The sequence below is a fragment of the Malurus melanocephalus genome, unplaced genomic scaffold (genome assembly GCF_030028575.1).
Source record: "Malurus melanocephalus ecotype Western Australia unplaced genomic scaffold, MMel_1.1 scaffold_285, whole genome shotgun sequence".
NCBI lineage: Eukaryota > Metazoa > Chordata > Aves > Passeriformes > Maluridae > Malurus > Malurus melanocephalus.
Window position 1 is genome coordinate 537,096 of NW_026623517.1, and position 22,899 is coordinate 559,994.

Here is a 22,899-nt window from a genome sequence, read left to right on the forward strand (position 1 = left end):
AAAGCTGCATATGACTATATTTAAAGCTACTTTAAATAACCTCCAACTAACCAGCAGCAAAGATCATTTTTCCCAGAAACATCCAGGAGTAATGACCCCTGATCGACATTTATGACAAAGATTTTGGGTGTAAATGAGATTAGAAGGTCAAATTATAGTAAATCATTTGTCTACACCTTTTTTCCTGTACTCAGGTTATTTAATAGCTTTCACRCACAGTTGATATTTATTGAGCCTAATTGCAGAATGCTTGATTTTTTTGCTTCAATAATGATAAAATCTGATCAAGATAAATTGCATGCGTARGTGGATCAACACTTAGTGATTCAGACTCCCCTATAAGTTTTATTACACCAGTCTTAAGGGTGAAAATTCACTTTGAAAAACCAACAACCAAAAAGCACTGCTGAGTTGAGAGATTAAAAAAAAAAAAACTTGTGTTGTTTTAGTCCCACCTTTAGTATGCAGYTCTAAGGCAAGTTTAAAACCAGAAATGCCAAATCCTGCTATTCTAGAGATCAAGTAACACTATCTATTTCACTTGCCTTGAAAGTATTTCTGGTGCCATAAAAGACAGTAAGTAAACAAACAGAAACCATCCAAACCAATAGGCAGGATTACYAGGATGCTCACCTAATTGGATAAAYTGGGGATCACTTTTCACTCCAGGCCCTGCCCCAGTGCTTGCTGCCACTTCCACACTGTATCGGATTCCAGGGACGAGGGAGGGAATGACCACGGAGAAGGTGGTTCCATCCACCGTCTTGTTTATGTGGTATCGGCTTTCATTGCCCAGGCACCAGACCTGCCGGAAAGAAATGCAGGGYACACATAAATGTTCAAAACTCAACATTGAAGGGAGGAAGGAGGAAAGTTGATACATTTTTTTTTCGCCTGGATAAAGAAATTTACACTTTGTCACTGTTCTAACATCTGCACTCCTAAGAACTCTACGCGTAGTGTAGATACTTCTTGTTCCAAAGAGCAGCTCCAACTACTATTATGGCTTGATGAGTTTATCACAATTCATTCAGAGTTCAACAAGTGCTAATGAAAGGACCAGCATCTGCACCACAGAAGAAATCTGGGAAGCTCCACAGCCAAGAACTATTCACATAAAGAATAAAGTGAGAGCATTCAGTTAAATGAACTCGCAATTCTCTTGTTCAGGAATTATTTGTTAAGCAGGGCTTTCGTCACTTGAGTGCACAAGCAAGTCTTTCACTGCATGACAACGTAACTGATATCATGCTGGAATCCAAAGGTTTCTTTTTTTAAAATTTTATTTTATTTTTTTTTAAATTTTAGATGGCAGCAAGGCCATCTAAATATTGATATGTTGTTGTCTAATTGAGACAACAGCATAACATCAGATCCCATTTTTTGGTTGAGACCAAGACACAGGTCTAGTGATTTTGAATCACCACTTTATATATTACATCAGTGACATTAAATGGCTGGGAGAAGCAATATGATGAGATAGCTTTATCTCTTTAGGCCTGRACCATTGATGTGGCAAATGCTTTTAGGAGTATGGTTAAACTCCCAGCTGCTGTTCAAGGTGAAATAGCAGCTAATCTACATCTGCAAAACAAAGTAATGAAGCTGTGCCTATTTCCTTTTTGTTCTCTTTTYCACAAACGTATTGCTCTACAAAGAACGTTTATCCAGAATGTTAATTAGTTAAACTCAATACTTTATCTGTAAAGAAGCAAGCTTGGCTGAGAACAGCAGCAGATCTGAACCTGGGCTGATTGTACACGGGAGGGAAGATTTTGCTTTCAACATATAGAGCTCCTAAAAGATTTAGTACCCAGATAGCTGCTCCAAATCCCTMGTGCAATTCTGCTGCTGTGGAGATTGCCAGGTGAGGGGGATAGACTTTCACATGTAGAACAATTGCTACAGCCTTTTCTGTACAGCCCTTTCTGCCTGGACACTGGAAACTTTATCTCACCTTCAGGACATTGTAAAGAGCCATTTTCCTTCTCTGGATGCCATGGACTGAAACAAGGCTAGTGGGACACTGTGAGGATGGGAAATGTATTTGAARTTCCTTTGAAATCGAATCCCAACACAGGATATACCTAAGTGCTGCTGCAGAGCAGGTCAGAGCACATGAAGAGAATCTCCTTTTTGTATTCTGATACTACACAGGGACTGTTTCAACCAGTACTATAGTAAAACTATCAGTAAAACTGCCCTTGAATCCTAAAGGATGGCCATGAAAATGCTCTTATGTAAATGAGAACTCCATTAAGTGAGGAACAAAAGACTTAAATCTACATTTTGACTTAGGTGATTTTCACAGAAATTTGTACTGCTACCTTATGAAACGGTGCATGTGCAAACAATGAAAACCATTTATGTACTTGTAACTAAGCACTCCAAATTCACAAAAAAAGGTTTTGTTCTTAGGTGTTCACATACACGAAAAGGTTCATGAAACAAAAATGTTAGGTTTAACATCAAGATGTTCAGTACTTGCCATCCTGCATTTGACTGTATATATAAACAGGCAAGTGAAAGTGCTTTTAGAATGTTATAAAAGAAGAATGAATTCACATCAAAATAGAAATGTAAGTGAAGAAAAAATCAATATAACAAGAGACTTTCTAGCTTCATGTTAGGGAAGGAGAAAATTACTTCTGCTGCAAATTTGAATTTGTGGCTTTTTGCATGTGCTACTGACATTTCAATTAAGATTGTATCCTTCTTCCTATTTATTTCAACCTTTAATTAAAGTAGGTACACTCTTGCCTTTGATCCAAGCTGCTGAGAAAACAATGAATTCCACCATTTATGCTTATCTTTTTTTTTTTTTCTGAGAGAACACAGAAGATAGAAAAACAAATAGGAAAGAAAAAAGAAAATTTCACAAGACTTCTATTTGCATTTTTTTCTCGTTATTAGTTCCTAATCTTAAATTAGTAGTTCTGCATTTATTTAGGTTTTTTTGACAAAACCAGTGATTACATATAGCAACTTCAGTAGGAATCGCATCTATATTTTCACATATGTATTACTGCATGTCTGTTTTCTGTCCATGGCGGAAAGCACAAAGGAAAATAATGGCACTAGTGCAACAAATATAGATGCAAAATGTGCCAGTGTGCCATCTACTGCTACACAAACGCTACAGGGTACTTGCTCCAGCACCAGCRGGTCACCTCAGAATCCTAGGAGGTGGGGTAGGGATTATATCCACACAGACGTGAATTTCCTGACTTTTATCATTGTGTCCTTGCAACCTGAACAATCATCTGATGCAGTTTTTCTTGTTGGAAATAATTCCATGTCTCCAGCTCAAGGTCTGTCTTTAAACGAAATACCTTCACAAGTATTTTCTCCAATTGCATTATATTATCTATCTGCAACTAGGCCATAAACATTTTTTTTACCAGTTGACCAGGTTCTGAAAAGGGTATTATTATTCTAAATTGACCATGAAGCTTAGCAGTATCTTCCCTTTCCCACTTTTACTGAGAGGAAGAAACAAAAAAGCAGAATGAGTTTTGATGGTTAGAAATAAGGTTTATAGCACTGTGTTTAAACCTGAARAATAGCCAAGACATTCTCATTTAAWAGATTTTCTCAATAAYGTGCATTTGCAGGGAGCTGAAACCAAAGCTCCTACCTCTYCCTAGCTACAAAGCTTACTTGATATCCACAGCTAAACATTTAAAATGTCTCTAGCTTGTGTAGGAAAAATAAGCTTCATTTACTTTGCTATGTAAATAATCACCAAAAAATCTGAACTGCAAATACAATCTGTGTTCATAAACAAATAACAAACAGTAAATACTTATAGTGTACTTTCAATTTGTTAAAAATTAAATAACATAATGAGAACAGTGCTTGGAAGAATAGAAAAATTTCTATGCACTCATACATTYATTATCATAGAAGCACATTCTTTCCTTGAAACTTTTCCATTTGTTTTAACTACCCAGGTACGCATAATTTACTCAGATCTTAACACTGTTAATTATTATCCCTGGGCTTTTCAACTCATTAAGCCTGTTTATATTTACTACCTTGGCCAGCGTCTTGGAGTCACAGAATGGTTCTCAAACAGGTAGGGTTCCCTCTCTCCTTGWGTGTGCATTTCCCAAGTTATAATGAAGGCAGGGAGGTAGCTGTTTTAATTAAGARTGTTGACCCTTTGCTTTGATTTATGGAGGCTGTTTTAATTGCCTTCCACCACCWAGGCAGAACTGCTGAAGATGGAGTTGGATTTAAAGCACTGGTTTTCTCTCCCATTTTCCCTCAGTAACCAGAAGATGGAGCCAAGCATCCACGAACAGCCCATCATCCTTCACTAGCTGGCCATGCTCCCTCTGCCAGGGGACCAAGGCATGCCTGCAGTACCTTATATTCCTGAACCATCCCGTTCTGGTTGTCCTCGGGGGGTGGCTGCCAGGTGACCACGATCGCTGTCCCGTTCCCATCGTTCTTAGCCACTGAAACACTCTGAGGTGGAGCGCTAGGAGCTGTTTGTTTGGAAGGAAGGATTGAATGGTTATGTTTGTCACACCCACGAGCCAGTTTAAGATGGTTTCTGGGCCCTACAAATGCAGTATTTTGTGCCCCACCCGTYACTGAGGGCAGTTTGTGCCCACAGGGTAAAATGATAGAGAAGGAAAGTGTGTCAGCCTAAAAGCAGGCTCTGAGTTCTGCCCTAGTCTTGCTGTGCAGACCAGGAAAAGTAACACCAAATCAYACTGTCCAAGCTCAGACACCCATTGCCTGAATGTTACAGTCCCCAGCAATGAGTTCCTCACTGGTCTCAAATCATCTCACCARGGATTAACAGCTTTGAAAAGTAAACCCTATAAATAGTCCCCAGTCTAAATCTCATATCCTTTAGTGTGTAAAAAAAAAATAGAGTAATACAAAACTACAGTCAGCACAGAAGGTGTTAATATTAACAGATTTATAATAACAATTCATGCTTTGCATTTGAAAATTCCTTCTAAAAACTGGAAGCTCGGCTGATGCTCACGGTGAATGCAGCTATGACCGCCTTGTGAACCACTTGCAGCAATAAACCRGAGATACACACAGTTTGTAATGGAGAAGGAAGACAGAAAGGGCAAGGCTGCACATCCCAGCAGAAACACCAAAATCCCTATTCAGAGGCACGGGCCACCTTGCATACTTAATATGCCAGTGCAGCAACAAAAGGAAGAGCTTTATGAATCTTTTTAGCACATGCATGAGATGAAATACATAACTTAGTCCACTGTATCTGTTGCCCTCATTCATCTTCCCATTTTGTCTCACTGATTGATCCAGATATAAAAGCCTTCTAAAAACCACGGCTTCCATTCCCCCAGCTCCAGCCTTTGATGATTTCCGTGGTGTCTGCTATCTACTCAAGATAGTGATTAGCAAGTGCTTCAATCTGACACAAGTCACTTGTGACCAGCCCATGAACTCAGCAGGGAGGAGAGCACACGCTGCAGGGAAGATAAAAAAGCRTATTTCCCATTGTGTGTTGGAGGGGATTTCTGCACATCCCTCTCTGTCTGTCTCTCAGAATATTTACTTCTGTGTCACCAAACAATTCACATAATGATCAGTCCGACACAGCCTCCTCTGCCACAGACTGCTGCTCTCAAACAGCATGCACTTCAAACAAGATCAAATAATGAACATATCAGAGGAAAGCCGGCCAGGCTGCGACTTCAAAAAGGAAAAGATGAAGACAGTCTAGCTCCTACTTGCCTTCTTCCAGGGTCTTCGCAAATTTCACTTCACTATCTGCCCCCTGAAACTCATTAAAGAAAGGACGGGCCTTGATTTCGTAGTTTACTCCTTTCCTCAGCTCCGGAATGACGGCACTGTTTTTGGTTGGAGTCCTCACTTCAAAGATCAACCACTCTGACTCCCCGTAGGATGCTGGTGTAGGCCTGTAGAGGATTTTATATCCCTGAATATATTGGGATTGCTGGTCCACCTGGGGAGAGAGCAGAGCACAGAACACATCCGTGAATGATGCCCGCGACACCGTGCACGGCCCCTGGATGATCCCTCATGTTATTCCAAATAAACACCGCTGCCAAAGCAGATAAAGGCTGCTTGCATTACAGCAAATTACAGGCCAGATTGACAAGTGCATTAATCTCTGAACTGTGCTGRTTTCCCTGGATTTAGGCAGGCATTAAAAAGGGATAACCGAGTTGTGTAATATGCCCCAGCTCCATGAAATGAACAGTCTTGGCATCCATGGAGCAGCACAGCTGGACTGCTGCACAGCAGGGCAGGGGCACACGGGCAAAGGGACACTTTCAGTGCCATGACGAAAGTGATGAGCACGGCGATCAAAGAGAGAGCCTGTCAGCTCTCCTGAGGTGTGGAAGCTTCCCAAAACCCATGAAATGAACACGGCCTGCCTGCTTCTYTTTGGAGAAAGCAAACTGGGCCAGCTGGCACCATCCCATCACTGTGGCTGGGCTCTGTCAGAGGGCAGATCCATCCAAACACTTCCTCCATGTCCACCCACTCAGTGGGAGGCTCTCTGCTGGAGGGAAAAGGCTGTTCCAAGAGGGAATATAAAACTCAGRATGGTAACGTGGATGAGCCTTGGAAAAGCAGATCAAGCTGATGCTCAGAGGTCCTGGAGCACTTTTCAGACCAAGGCAATTTTACAAMAAATGCATGGAGAAAGAGAACTGAATGTGAGTGAGGGCAGATCCTATGTCTGGCTATAGCTGGAACGGAAAGCTACCTCATATATGTGATCTGTCACAGAGCATTCACCATCTTTTTATCTACTGGTTTCAATTTCTGATTAAGAAACTCCAGTAACAGCCACGATAAAATTTTTTAAGTGCATCAGATTTTCCCTGTTTTCAAAAAATCTTATAGAGTGATGAAATAAATCGATGTGCTTGCAATTTTACTCCAAAGAGCAACATATTTCATTTTTAATAATCACATAAAGAATGTGTGTGTTAGCTGAAACTGAGGTAATGCTTATTTTTGAAATTGCAGAGAAGCCACAGGCCACCCAGGAGACTGACAAAAGCTGCCTGTCTGGAAAAGGTTGTTCTGTAAGTAAAGGTCAAACAAAATTTGCTAGGCACCTCAAAGATATTTTAATGTGCTAGTTAAAACAGGAGATTGCCAGCTGCAGGTGGCCGTACTGCAGGTGAGAATGTAATTACTGTGAAACACAGCAGATATTATTGGTATTCTTGCAGCATGGAGAAGCCCTGGCTGTGGATCAGGACTCCTTTGGGCTACAGCTCTTCTGAAAAATCAAAATGTCTGTTGTTCCTGGTCAAAATATTCTGCCTTGGCATGGCAGGGGCTGCAGACCCATGCTCTCCCATGGTATCCCTGCCAACATATTGAAATGTTCAGATGGAAGTCCTAAAAGGACTCCAAAGCTCACTCCTTATGGTTTTATTCCTGTACGTGGTATAATCATATCCTTAACGTCTTCTTAATTCTGCATTCCATTTTGAAACTGATCTTTGAGTTGCATTCCTGACTCCCTCAAGTTCCTCTGCCATATCATCCCACGTGGCCAACTTCCTGCTTTCCTGCTGCMAGAGCAACATCAATATGACATTGCCTTTTTCATCTCCTCTCCCTGCAYCATGTGCACTCGGCACCCCATAGGAAAGGACAGATTCAGACGAGGTTATCTGGATCTGAGTATGTTTGTCAGTGTATCTGTAGGATGGAGGGAACACTTTCAAACAGAATTATGCAGCATTTCTCTCTACAGGTGACTGACAGGCAGGGAAGTGCCCATGCTTCCTCATTAGGCRACTGATACACGTCCTACAGTGCAAAGGCTTCAAATGATATGACTTAGGAGGGCTTTGATCAGTCTTTTAGCTTCCAGASGAGGACTCTGAAACCCTCATCATAKTGTAAACAGCACTCTCARTGGAGAAAAAGATGGAGAAAATGGGACAAAATTTAATGAAGTAGGAAAACAAAGCACAGGAGGCACTTTTTCCCGAGAAAAAAACATTTGCAAGCACACAAACTACCCAGCTTCCTAAAATTTGACCCCACTGCAGTACATACATCCAGCAGCAGGACACAGATTTATACTCACAGTCCAATGAACTTCAATTGAAGAGGARGAAAGGATAGTTGGGTTGTGCAGATGTAGCACCACGTCACCCAGCTCCCTCTGGACCTGCTTGTGATCCACACCTTGACTTGTCGGCGGAACATCTGCAGAGATTTAAGATTTCATTCTCACAAGTACACATGATTGTTGAAATAAGTGCATGTAAGTACTAATGAGTATGTCAGAAAGTATATGATGCTATCACTAACAAAGTTTACCCTAAGTACTTCCTAATCATGTATGGTAAAACTACATGCAGTATTTTCTTGAGCAAATCACCAGCGCTTAGGTAGTACCAACTCAAGACACTGCACTTCCTTTGACAGAGAGAAACATGAGGGTAGTGCTGCATAAAAAGACACATCACACTCAGGGATGGCTTTGGTAAATGGCTACAGCAGCACCTCTTTTTTCTTTCCTGCCAGGAAGAGAAAACATTCTATTCCCCACTGCAAATTTCGAGAGACCAGGAAACCTATAACAAACAGCAAAAGCAGAAGCGGCATCTTTAGACAAATTCATGACAAACTTACTTGGTGTAACTACAAAATAATGTTAACAACCAAAGAAAAGAAAAATCAGTCATATGGCTGCAGCTTCTCTAATGACATGAGGTTTCTGTAATTGGGAGGCAGAGCCCAGCTGAGTGATGTCTGGATTGTCTGATATTTAGTCTATCCTATAGCTGCAAGAATTATTCATATGATGAAGGGACAAATTCCTCTCAAAACATGCAATGGTACAATGAAAACACATTATTTTTTGCATACTGAGCCCCTGGAAGGTACATTTAACTGAAAAGGAATGACTGTCAAGCATGTATAAAATTTACAGGGTAATCACTAAGAGGGTATCTGACACCTGCTATGGACAGCAGGGTAAGAGTTCTGATAACACATCTCACTTCTTGATCTCTTCATTTCAAACAGACACCATGCTGACTATAGCTAACAATGCCATGACTGGGAAATTCATGGAAAGCACTTTTAGTGATTGCTATTAATGTGAGTGACAAACCTGGATTCTTAGCAAGCAACATCAGTAACACCAAAACGCCAAAAAAATACTCCACTGAGTCACTGCTATATCCCAATGTTCCATGTTCTGCAAACAGTCCATCATCCTAGTGTTCCCCTCCTCCCAAAGTTTGAAAGCATTAAAGAWAAAAAACTTCTGTTTGGGAGCATTGCCTAAACATCACCATGCTCAGAATGCGACAGGAAAGTCAGTGGAGTAATTAGTTGCAYCTTTGCTAGTCAAAAAAGACGAGTCATCACAACATGGATCAAACTATTCACAGGCTCAGCCATTTGCACACCTGTGCTGTACCATGGTGCTTTCCTGTTTCAGCTCCAAGCTTCCAAGGCAGAACTGTCAGTGAAAACACTCAGGAAAGTGGCTATTAATGTTTATAAAGTGCAAAGATGAAGGCAGTAGGAAGGCAGTATTGCAGGTATGATGGCACTGAAAACAGCAAGCTCCCTTCATCTTGGTTTGTGGACTGGCCACGCATTTAGGACACGACTACACAACCTCCAGACAAAAGTGAACTGGGAAATTTTTGCTTATCTAGAGCACAACTTAAACAAAAATGAAATGGTATTGCAGAAGATGTGAACTGCTTTAAAAAGCTGATGTTTGATTATATTTCTTACTGGAGAAAATGTTTTGTGCTCATTGTTATTTTCACTGAGGTATTGTTTGGTTCCTAGGTTTTCAGCTCTACTAGGTGCCCAGAGAACAGTGAAATTTTCCATGTCATTATAAACCACTCAGCTGAGCAAACAGAACATTTTCTGTTTCTCAGAACCAGGTCAGTAATCAGTTAATTTGGGACAGACACAATACCCCTTCTCATCTCCAGGAACTAAACTATACATGAAAAACAGCCTCGTGCAGCTCTATTCCCAGAAATCGGGAATCACACTAAAAGGTTAATAAATCTCTCCTAAGTAACAGACTTAGGGGAACCTATGCAATCCCCARTTTTCCGTGGGGCTGTGACTCTGCTGTCCATGCATATCCACTGAAATTGTCACCCATCGGGAACAATGCATAATACCAAAAGACAGCCATGTGAAACTGGTCACTCCCCAGGGGAGATGAGAAAGACTTGCTTTCAGACCAGCTACAGAAAAAAAAGAGAATTCACCAAAGAAAAACACTTTGTTTCCTTTAGAGAGCTTTGTTTCAAAAACTAACATGCACTTAYTTGTGCAAACAAAGAAACAAACATRTAACACAGACACTCTTAAYAAGCCAGTGGGTCAATTTCTCCAGTAAGGAGGAAGAACAGAAAAACAAACATAAAAATAMGATCCCTATCACTTTCTCTTTGAAAAAGTGTCTGGTTTTCCCCTTTTTAAGAATCTTAGTTTTTCCACTGCAAAAATGCAGGCTTCAAAGCTCCAATGCATCATCCCCTGCACACCATCCTAAGTGTCATTTATTGGCTACAATGAACACAAAGAGTTTTAATTTTACATAGCTGGACTTGGTCCATAGMTGGACTTCAGTCACAGCTAGAGTCAGCGGATTACTCCTTCATTCACTTCCACCCAGACTTTTCTTCCACTTGGCTATCTGTAAGCACTGCCTTTCTACCCTATTTTACTTCCAACTGTTGAACTATGGAAATACTTATACTGCCAAAACCTCTTTACTGGCTCATGATGCCAAATTCCTTCAAATTTTCAACTCTTCTCCTTCCTRATGTAGCAGAAATCAACTTAGATTACATGCTGTTACTCTCCCTGTCTCAGTCTTAAGCCTTATTTGATTCACTGGACAAARTAATAACATTTCCATGGAATTTGAAGATTTGCGTGGGAACTCAAAAAAACCCATGGATTACTTTGGTTGCTAGCAAGAGCTACTCTGCAAGTCRTAACTATCTTTGGATAAGAGATACTGAGGCTCCCTTAGGCAATGTAACATGCTGTCAGAGTCTGTGTGATAGAGAAATGCAAGTTTAAACACTTTATTTTACTGTAGTATATATTATAGCCAGGATAGCAGGCAGTCCAAAGCTACCATAATTCCTGCACTTGGTATTGCTTAGCCAGCTTGTGCCAGCTGCTGYGGACACCAAAATGTTCAGTATCACCAGCTTACCTTGAGTTTTCACCGGATCAGATATTTGGCTTGGGTCGCTCAGCCCATATGCATTGGCTGCTCTCACCAGGAAGAGATAAATGGCATTAGGTTTCAGCCCTTTAACTGCAAAACTCTCTGTTTTCACATTTTCAGCTACAGTTTGCCAGCTGCTCCCTGATGCATGGCTAAGGATAAAACACACACCAGCAGGTTAGCACGTGGCTCTTCAGCAACACACTACATGTAAACACAGAGACAGCAAATTCACAYAAGACTCGTGTACCTGAAGGCCTCAATTATGTAAGAGGTTGGGGTAGCACCTGAATTCAAATTAGGTTGCCATGACAACGTTACTGTATTTCTGCTGACATCTGTAACCTCGGGCTTTGACGGAGCACTGGGAATCAAGTTTGGGTCAGTGGGTCTTGGTGGCTGCACTGGGACTCCAAACTCTAACAAAGGAGAGAGAAATGCTGAGTACAGACAAGAAGCTAAATGCTGTTCACAACTGCACTGGCAATTCACGACAGAGTCAGAGAACTTTTGCATTTCAGTTTCTGGTTTTCCTTCACGTATTTTCTCCACTCAGAGGAACCCTAATGGATTTACCTTGGACCTCTATGTATGCACTCCACGTGGCTTCGCCGCTCGGGGTTGAAGCAATGCAGGTGTAGCGCCCAGTGTCGCCCAGCTGAGGGGGAGAAGAGTAAATATTTGAAACAATCAAGTGCTCAGTGGGCCAGAAAAGTAATTAYAGCTCCCCATGTTCCCCCATGAATATGGATAAACCTATCAGTCTGCAAAAACTCCGAACCAGAAATCTCTTCCATCAGAAGTTAGGATTCTGACCAAACAAAAATGGGTATTTATTTCCCAGCAGTCACAAAAGATTCAGAAAAGCTGCAGATTCTAATTTAACAATAACAAACCAAAGCACCATTTCCTGTAGCATTTATTCCTTACCCTGCAGAGGTCCTAACAAATAAATTGAGAAGGAACTCAGATGACAAGACCCCATGCAACTGTCAACCTTCTACATAWATAATGCCTGGGGATTTATCAAGACTCAAGCACTGCAGAACATGTCATCCTGAAAACACAGCTTAAATATTGCACAGGGTACATATGGGGCTCCCTGTGTTAGTATAAATTTCACTCTACAGCAGACTCAAAAAAGAATCTCCATATGCTATCCTCATCCAGTTCTGAATGTTGGATTATTTGCCCATATGTGACTTAATCACATTTCAAAAAGAGTTTCTTTTTTTCCCCAAAAAAGAAATGCTATCCTCCTCAGGTCCCCRCCTCAGCACATGAGGTGAACGGAAATGATCAGAAATTAGAGGTTCAAGTTCTAAGCCAGCCTAACTTGTAATTGGCAGCAGGGCAACTCTAGGGAATACAGTAAAGCGATGCATTCAGCCTAATCTAAAAAAAATTACTGTATTTCAAACCACAGAGAAGATAGCAGAGAATGCCACAACTTAGCATTTTGGAACACAAAGTATGCAATGCATGCCCAGCAGCAATAGTGGCCAGGTGTGAGGAGCCAATTTAGGTTTGATTTGTCTCAACAGTGGCTGCCAGAGGCATGTGGGGAGAGGGTGGCACATGTGCCACTTGCAGGAATCAGTTGAAAGAAGATGGGGAAGCCTCATCCCTGCGGACACTTCACCTTCCATGGGACAGGCAGGCAGCAGCAGACAATGCACTCCCCAGGGATGCTGACCATCTGATTCTAAAAACTCCTCRCAGTTCCCCACAGTGGAATGCAACACCAGGTACTGTAACTCCTGAGGAAACYAGGTWTCTGACAGGCGCTTAACCACTTTAAGCTGTGTTACACTGGTAACTCCTCTGAAAAAGCCATGTGCGTGGCTCTGTTTCTGCACATGCTAAACGAAGATTTTCTTTATAAATATTTGAAATAATTAGATCATTTTAATCTATTAGGGCTAAAGCCCAAATAATGTAATGATTTGCCTTACTGAAAGACATTCCCCTTCATGTTTTAAGCACCAAATAATTCCCTTAATTAACACCTCTTAAGAGCATTTTTCATTATGAAATCTGAAATAATGTGCCCTAGGCCGGTGTTAGGCATAAAGAATGCTGAAAACATGAAATATCAAATATTTTAGTACATTTATGCAACCTTTCATTAATTCTAAATGTAGGGTTTACTACATCATAAATGCCTGGAGGTGCAAACACAAAGTGAAACAAACACCGAGAAAATCCATCTGCCAGGTGAGGCTACCTTGGCATATCGGATCTGCAGTGCTCCCGTGTCCAACTGCTTGATGCGAGAGTCTTGGGTGGAAATGAGGATCCCATCCTTTTTCCAGAGGATTGTGGGCATTAAAGTGCCTGTGGCCACACAGCTGAGGACCAAAGTACCATCTACAGCTACAGTCTGGTTCACAGGACCCTGCCGAATGACAGGGGGAGGCCGGTCTGCAATCACTGCCAGGAGAAACAACAGGAAACACATTTCTGCAACTGGAAGCAATTTTCTAATCATCTAAGCAACAGCAGTTGCTTGAGGCTTTGAAACAAACTAAAAATAATTAAACAAGTAATTAAAGTTGGAGGCATGCATTATTCAGRGCAGGGTGCATTATAACGACGCGCAGCTACGGGAATTTAAAATGATGCACAACACGGCATTTTCAGAACAGGGAAAGCATTGGGTATTATACACCCGTGTCCTTCAGGCTTTCTCCAGCCCAGTGTCTTTATGAAGTGAAAATGGGAAATGAAAGAACTTCCCAGATTCTTTGGCAAGGCACAGACTTCACCTTTTACCATTGGCAGGTCTGTGCAACACAGCTCATACATCCAGCATTTAAAGGCAGAGAAAAAGGAGGCAGACAGTCAGGGGATAACCTGACAAATATCTGCTGCTTAAATAACTTTTTTTATGTGCCACCAGCTCATCTTGGTGCTGTGTCCTAGTTGTGAGATGCCCAGTAGTAGGGTAAAACAAAAACAAATGAACAGAACCATATAGGAAAAACTTTATCTACAAAGTATTTTTCCAGTAGTTTCTGACTTCTATGATGACTTCAAAGCCACAAAGAAAACCCAATTGTGTCTATGTCAGTTTTAATGCATCTTTCACACAGTGGAAATTAAATGCTATTGATGGGTTATTTAATTATACTGCACAGAAAAATATAAACCAGTCCTAGTATTCATCGAAAAAGAAATTATTGTCTTTTACTATGCAAAAAAAGAGGTACAAGTTATCTTCTTGTGTTTCAGGGATCTGCTCTACCTGTACCATCCAAGATGACATGGATTGATGATCTGAAAATAGCCATAATTTTATATGTCATAAATCTGTTCAGCAGCAGCTGAACAGTGGGGCTCATGTAACTTAGAAACTGGTTTGGTAGCTGAAATACAAACCTGAAGTTCTGATAATTTGTGAACATCAGATATTTCTAAATTACTTTTCGTAACAACRGACAGGATGTTAGCACTGCTTTTTTTGGCTGAATTCCAACTCCCATAATTTCATTTGCATGGTCAAATGACATTCGGTTTTCCACTGCGTTATTTATCCTTTAGTTCTTGTCCCAACCTGTTGCTACACACTTTGAGACCATTACTATCTTACTCTGCACAGACAGTCAAAATAAACCCACTTATAATTTGCATTTGACTCTGACAAGTTTGTAAAGAGCTTTGCAGCTGGCAAAGGTAGGGAGTTGACTGATCTGTGTTTTACAGGAGAAATCTAATGACACTGAAATTCATGGCTAATTGAAGTGCCACTGAAGTTGATGTAAGCTCCTCCTACCTTTAGGAAACACATTCATAAAGATATTCGAATACCTGTAGCAATATTCAGCATCTTCTGCCTTCACTTTTATGAAAAAACTGTCAAAAGTCATTATAAAAAAACAACTACCCATGAGATCAATCAAGAACATGCATTAAACTGATTCTTTCCAACTTCAGATAGCATAGGTCATTAGCAGCAAACAATTTTAAATTTATTCCTCACTCTGCCATGGCCTTCTCCCCAGTGAGAAAATGGAAAAAAAGAGGAGTAGAAAATGTGGCTTACAACTTGTGAGAAACCAGAAGAGATGTAGTCTTATTCCTCCAATCCAGAGGGAGAGGGAGACAAATAAACAATTTTATCCTACAGGTTCACTGCATGTTTCTAGTACTGTGTTATTTCTATGTTTTCTATAGGGCAAAGGGCTATTTTATGGAAACTCCTCTCAGACAACAGCTTCCCTCTGCTCAAATTCTCTCCTCTTATCCTCTTTCTCTGGAATTGCTAAGATTAGAATTTTGCCCATGTATCTGTTCTGTTAAAAGTAAAAATTATTTCTGATAGTTGGCAAACTGGCCTCACATCAGCATGCATTACTGCTTGTGCTCATGTTCCCTGTAGCTTTTTCATCTTCTGTTTTTTCCCAACTAATCCTAAAAAAGGATGTATAATTTCAGTGATCTGAAATTCTGCTGATCTCCATACAGGTTGATATTTTTTTAGATTGTTAAAACAAAATATTAAGAAACAGGGGAAAAAACAGTTAAATGGAAATGCTAAGCAAATGGACACACAATAAAAGGGATAAAGAACCAGGCAGCAAGCAATCTGAAAGTAAATTAAATCCAGTGGGAGAAGCTAAAAAACAGTCAGATAAAAATTAACAGATCTGACAAAAATCCATAAACTGAACATACTTACCAGATGCAAAATGTAAATACAGTTAGACATTATCCAGAATTGTAAGTCCCTGACAGAGACGGCCAAAACAGGATTTTTATGTTCAAAGGAACATGCAATCCACACTTATGCAAAACAGATTTCAAAGCAGTGTCACATCACTGCACTGCTGTCTTCAAATAAAAATCAAAACTTGGAAATGATAAAATGGATCTATGATTACCATCTGTAACTTCCAAGTAGGCTTTTGTTATGATACTTCCTGCAACATTTAAAGTCTGGCAGATGTAGTACCCAACATCAGATCTCTGCACATTGGTGATGGTGAGGTCTCCTGTCTGGGAAACTGAAAATCGGCTGGAAGACTGAGGGGGCTGGTATGAGAAAAGCAGATTCTGAAAGATGCACAGGAAAGAAAGTGGGAAAAATAGGTTAAATAAATTCAAACATCAATAAACGTCACTTTCATATGGCTAAACAAATTAATCTTTCACTTACACAGAAAACACTCTTCATGTCTTAAGCATTCTGTATACCACAATGTGAATAGCTTCTGTAGGATTTTTTTATGACAAAAYAGGTGCAGATATGCACACAGAATTGTGTACGATTTTGGGATTGCTCTAATACCTTCTACCATTAATACTGGACTTTGCACTAAGTGTAACAGAGTCTAGTGAAGATTTGRAATGTACAGATACCACAATGGTGCAAGCAACTGTGGTGAACCTCAGTAATTTGCTTTAATGTTCTTTTTTAGAACTTGCTCCAGGGCATTCATTTTCTTTCATTTAAATGCAGATGGTGGTTTTACTTTATCTGTATTTTAACATTTGCCTTCCTATGAATGGAGCAGTTTTCAAGAAAAAGATGCTTTGTAGGTCTCTCTAAACAGAATGTTTGTGTTTTATGATACAGAATTAAATCCTATGGCTATTTAGATAGTTTGGGTATGAAGTACATAGTATTGACCAAAACCAAGTTCTACTTCTAGCTGAAAACTTGTGAATGAGAATACTTTAGCATCACAGAGGCTATATTTATCTCTTTTTCCTGGGTGACTACATCTTGCATTTCCAAAAATTGTCCAAAGRAATGGGATACAATATTCTCCAGTAYTGGCAAGCCCTATTCACTGACCTYCTCTTCCATTTCCCTCAATCATCACAAGTGGTCACCACTCAGCAGAATCAAAAATGAGTGGAAAAAAAGATGTACTAGACATGTGGCTAAATAAAYAAATAAAAWACAAGCATAATATACAGCTATATATGTACACCACTGAATTTATAATCTAAATTTGGTTAGCAGTCTAGTTGTACTTAGGCAGTCAGACAGAGATGTTATAAATGTAGTAAAGAAGCCCATCTCTAAGTTCTCTAAGTTCTCAATTTCTCTGCCCTATTGTTTTGTAACACAAAGAACCCTGTCATATACTATTGCACCATTCATTCCTTCATTCACARGAAAACCAGAATCCCATATTCCTTCTTTCCTTCCAATAAAGAATACTTTGTGTCACATCCCTCCTTCAAAAGATGACTCTGAAAGAAAACKGCAATTCTCTTGCTCTGCTATATTGTGTTTCACCCACTGGCTTTCAAGGTCCCCTACAAAGAAACTGAAAATAATTTTCCCTCCCATTCAAATAAGGAACCCGGGAGAAAAAAAGTGACCTATTCAGGTATGGTCTGTCAGTCAACTGATGAAGTGGGAAAACAGTTCTCCTCAGCCCAGAACTGGAGTCCTACCCGCGCAGTGATGCAGATCCATGCAGCAAATGGTTTAGTTTGCCAGAGGCTCAAAAACACACAGCAAACTAACAGCTGCCCCATAAACCCAGAGCCAAACTTTCTGAAAATCTGGGAGTGTTTGGGGGTTGAAATTTCAGCATAAGTCATCTCTCCATTTCTTAAAAGTTCTCCCTGCTAGATTACCAGAGTAATGAAACACGGAACGTTTCTAGTTGATTTGTTTTTACATACATGGAGAAAATGGGAGACAGCAGAACATTTATATCCTTCCATAAGGCGCACATTGCTTAACATGGAAGTGACTTGGAAGTGAACAATAAGTGTCCAGCACCTCCAAGCTCTAAACCGTTTTTCCACATGCTTAAAACAGCAATTAAAAGGTTTTTCTCTCATGTGAAATCTCTTCAAGAAGCTGCCAGGAAGGAGGAGARAAAGGCTGCTTTACCTGACTCCCTTCTCTCCGCCAGAAGATGGCTGGCTGAGGGTTCCCTGTGGCCTCGCACTGGAACGTCACCGTTCTCCCCAGTGCAGCCACCTGGTCTCGGGGCTTGACAACAAACTGTGGAGGCTCTGAAAGGAAAACACCAAAATAAATCACACTGCCATCATCAGCTTACCTGAAAGAACAATTCCCCTCCTGAGTTTAAGTGGTATGAATCAGAACAGTTAAGGTTCTTTAATGAGAGGCAGCACAGAGACACGACAGTCTCTAGGAGCCACAGTTTCAGCATCACTCAGATCATCTTTTCTGTGTCTGGTGCTCCCAATTAAAACTCYGAGTGAGCAATGGGCTCTGATGTGCTTTTAGTGCTGACCCAGGGTGCAAGGAAGTAAGTCCCACCAGCTTGATGGGACAACTTGCAGTGCAACAGTCACCAACACAAACAAATCTGTTACAATTTAGTTTTTAGAGGAGAAATGGGGCTGCGAGGCACAATGGGGAAATCTTTGAGGGACAACTGGCCCAGAGGCCACACTTTTTTAAGGGCTGCAAAACACACTGGTGAGTAACTATGAATTCAGGCTTCCACAAACAGAACTCATCATCTCTGACTTAAGAAAGCTGAGGAGAGCAAAAGCCCTTAAGTGCTTGTATAAGAGACTTTTGATATTGTCATGATCTCAAAAAAAACTAGAAGTCGAAAGCCCAAGAAATACTATTCAAATTATAACCACTTAAAATCTCCAGTTCAAACACACTGAGAAGGAATGAACTTAGAGGAACAGCAGAGCTAAATGTCTTCCTCATTTRCATACGCAAGAGCATGTTCAAACAAAATATATATGCAAATGAAGGCAAATTTGAAACATCTGCTCAGCCTAACATTATAAATACTGCCAGCATTGTTTGATTTATACTGACTTCAACAACCCCTTCATCCACTAGTAAATAGAATGTCARAAAATCATGTCAGTCACATTAAAAAAAAAAAAAACTAGCATAGATGACATTAGATATGTTGGTAGTGCTAGCACTGAAAAAACATCTAGCATGTTCTACTGGCTCTTGCTTCTTGAAAAATGTGTATTAAATGAAAGCCCATTTATTTATTAATTTCCAATTCTTTCTGATCGTCTGTCTGAAACTAATTATGCTCTCCCTCCTCTTTGGATTGAGAATAAAGGGGATRGTTTGTATCCGACTTTAAGAAATCAAATGTTTTCCGAGTTTGTTTCTGTTTTTTCCTCTTGTGAACACTGATGTATTCAAAAGATTTTCCTTTAAAAACAGTGAAAAATACGTAATGCAAAAATGTGTTTTATTAATACCAGTGACTTTGTCTAGAATAAATTCAATAACATTCAAGTCCTTTTAAAAAAAAATCATTATCATTGTTCCTGTGGGCCAATACTTTCAGTTTTCTGTTCCCCATGCCTCGTTTCTGCTCCCTAGTGAGCTCACATCAGAATATATTCTTTCTACACCTCCTGCTTCGAGAGGAATTTTTGAAGCACAACACTAATTGTGTACATTTGGATGCAAATGCTACCTTTCCCAGCATKTCCTTAGATAAGGAACTATGCAAAGCAAAGCTAAGATTGACCCCCTGTAATTAGCAGACTTCAAAACATTCAACCAGTGCCTTGGATGAACACGAGGGAGGATTCTGACATGACAAGTGTGTTTTGTTTAGCARGGAGGGAGAACTGGCTGGGGGTTGTAAGGCACCAGGGGGAAAATGGAGATGAGGGTGAAGCACCTTTGTTATTCTGCTAGATTSTAGTAACAAGAATAAATTTTGAATATAATTAAATGTAGGGCTTGGCTGGTGCTGTGCTGGTCTGGGACACAATGCCACACAATATGGAACTGAGGGTTTTTCCAAATCCTGTGCTAGTGCAGAGAATTTATGAGGTTTGGGATTTTGTTGGACTTGAGGACAAATACAACTGTAAAGAGATTAAAATGGTTCTGACCACTGGAGAAATAGCTGGATGATTGTGATTACATTACCTCAAGATGAYCATTCAGGGACTACTTAACGCAAAAAGGAAGGGGGAATTTAGTCTTATAGGCTAAATATGAGCCATGGTAGAATGTATAGAATATAAATAGGCACATCTTTCTCTAGGTATTTTACTAAATACATATTTTATATGGATACTATTCTAAATACATATGCATTTTGCCCATATGTGTGATATTCTAAATCTATTGCCATTAAGGTAAATAACAAAAGTCTTATTTTGGATAATCTCTCAATGTTAGAAGAATTAAACAGGGTTAAGTGAAACTATTATAAAATTCCATTCTATGTTAACTTTACTRGAAGATTTTTCATTATCTCTTTTTAAAATTTCATTTTGATTTTATACCCTGGATTACATATGAGTGGTATGTAATCATGAGACTACAGAAGATGCCAAAAAATTAATCCCCATAGGAAAAAACCAACTTTTATCCTAGAAACCTTTTACCCAAACGTGATTTTTACAGCCCACTTCGAAGTTCAACCAGTGCAGTAACCAAAGAAAGAAGACATCAGGATTGGACTCATTATTACATCATATAAAAACCCATTGCAACCCATTACCTTTCTCTTTGCCATTAAGTTACCCATACTTCATGCAGAATTTACTCTGTTCGATGTGTCTTGCCAATGACAAGTAAAAGATGGGAGCTGACTGGTTGGAGGACATGGAAGGGGATGGATGGGAAGGGGAGAAGTTCCCGTCACAGTGAGACGATGACTAGAAGATGGCCAATAAAATTTCAACTTACCAGACACAACTAAAAACAAAAACAAAACAAAAAGAAAACATGGAATAAATAAAATTGAACAGACGTGCAAAGAATAAAGCAAAATTTAAAATAAAATAAAATAAAATAAAATAAAATGAAAAGGATCCTTGGTAAGAACCTTAGAAAGCAAACATATATTCTGAAATATGAAAAACAGGTTCAAAATGTTGAACGAAGCATTTTCAATTTGATTTTTAAGCAGCAGTCTCTATCAAATACTGAAAGTAGGTGGTAGAGGAAAATGGGTAACAGACTGAAATAATGRTCAAGGCAGTCTGGGTTCTACTCTTTCTAATGAACTAATATGTACCTTGAGTAAACTATTTACTTTTTTTCCACATTATCATTATTCCTCTGCATCAAGCTCTTTCCATGGTAAAATTAACTTATAATCTTCACTAAATATTGATCTGCAACATTGCTGAAATGGAACAGTGATATTTACAGCTTTTCTAAAGCAYCCAAGCATTTACAAATTGATTATTTCTTCCTGCAGCAAATATCTATTAAAAAAGAAAGTTTATTAAAAAATTAATAATATGCCAAGGCATTTAGCCCACACACAAATCTCTTTAGTATAAGATTGCTGTGTCAAGGTCATAATGCTGACTATAAAACTGTACATGCACAGTAAACCACAATTAAAAGCAGTTTGAAAAGATTATTAACCCTTTTCTTTGTCTGCCCCCAAACCTCAATTTCATTAAAATATTCAAACCCAAACATTTATTGCAAAATATTAGATTTTTCAATGGAAATAGTCAGTAGTAAATTATCAAATATTAAATTATCCTTCAACCATAGCTCAAAATTTTCATAAACTTTTAAATGGCACAGATTCTGGCAAGGTAACTTAGCTCATAAAATAAAGGCATGCTAGAAAGTATTCCAGCCTCACCTCAGTGATGGAAAGAAAAGATTGAAAATAAAAAGGTAGAAATAATGCATTTTGAAATGATACACAGATTCTAACAAAAAAAAATTAAAAAAGGGTAATTAGTGATAATTAGAGTAAAGGTCCAAAAATATATAAATTTTCAAATGCATGCTACACTTTGGTCCTATGAATTTGTGTTGAGAGTAAAGCAACCCTTGTTCAGCAAGGGCTCAYTTTCATATCAAGTAGCTAAGCACCCTCAATTCACCATCCTCTGATAAACACATGCAGGAAACCAACAATATCCACTTTGCCAACATTCATTAGGCATGAGGAATCCTGGCCTCCTGTTCCAATAAAAACGGAGGAGTCCAGGTGCATTACGAAAATGAAGCAGAACGAGAATCAGATATAATAATGGAATTTGGAACATGTTGAAGACAAGAAGCTGCAACTGAATATACCAAACCCAGATCAACCAGATTTGAATTTTGTGTTATTAGAGACTTTTTTATTTTTAAAGGAAATAATCCCAAACAGAGGAAACTGCAATTACCATTTCCCAAATTTGAGTTTCAATTGTAACTACTCTGGATGTGCCCTAGCCTTCTTTAAGTGGTATTTCTCAAAAAAGAAAACCAGYGTGCATTACTCTTCTCGGGTTATCTGCAAGTCTACGATTCCTAACAGGAGTGGCCAAGAAATGCTACACACAAATTCCTGAGAGAAATCTGCTTTTCCCCAAGATTCAGCTACAAGGTACTCTTGTTCCTGTGTAACTCTATTTCCCAATAACTGCTGCTTTTTAACTGAAAAGCTCTTTACTAAATTTGCAATTACAGTCGGATGTGCTCTGCAGTTAGAAATGATTCTCCAGAAAACACAACTCACTGTACATGAAACAGCCTGATAAGACACTTAATGGAATGCAATTCCTGCATAGAGGAAGCAACTCTAAATTATCTGTTTTCCATTAGTTGAGCAGTGCCAAGAGGAGAAAAGTTCACCCTTCTCAGTAGYAGAGCAGAGCTGCTCAAGTCCTCAACTGAAAACTCACTGGAAAACGCCCAACAGATAGAAATCTTTCCTGGTTGATCAGTTTTATTTCTACAAATTAAATTAACTTCTAAGTGCTGA

General features: G+C 39.5%; 1 protein-coding gene across 1 annotated transcript in view; it reads right to left on the bottom strand.

The window, feature by feature from the left end:
- ROBO1 (roundabout guidance receptor 1) overlaps positions 1–22,899 on the bottom strand; it is a 287,511-nt gene that overhangs the window by 43,026 nt on the left and 221,586 nt on the right. The window contains exons 7-17 of the mRNA XM_057376619.1: positions 20,865–20,873; positions 18,087–18,211; positions 16,111–16,282; positions 13,455–13,660; positions 11,804–11,885; positions 11,478–11,646; positions 11,213–11,379; positions 8,081–8,202; positions 5,731–5,962; positions 4,372–4,493; positions 634–805 (exon numbers count right to left, since the gene is read on the bottom strand). Of these exons, the coding sequence (XP_057232602.1) occupies positions 634–805; positions 4,372–4,493; positions 5,731–5,962; positions 8,081–8,202; positions 11,213–11,379; positions 11,478–11,646; positions 11,804–11,885; positions 13,455–13,660; positions 16,111–16,282; positions 18,087–18,211; positions 20,865–20,873 (1,578 nt within the window). The remainder of the gene's footprint in view (positions 1–633; positions 806–4,371; positions 4,494–5,730; positions 5,963–8,080; positions 8,203–11,212; positions 11,380–11,477; positions 11,647–11,803; positions 11,886–13,454; positions 13,661–16,110; positions 16,283–18,086; positions 18,212–20,864; positions 20,874–22,899) is intronic.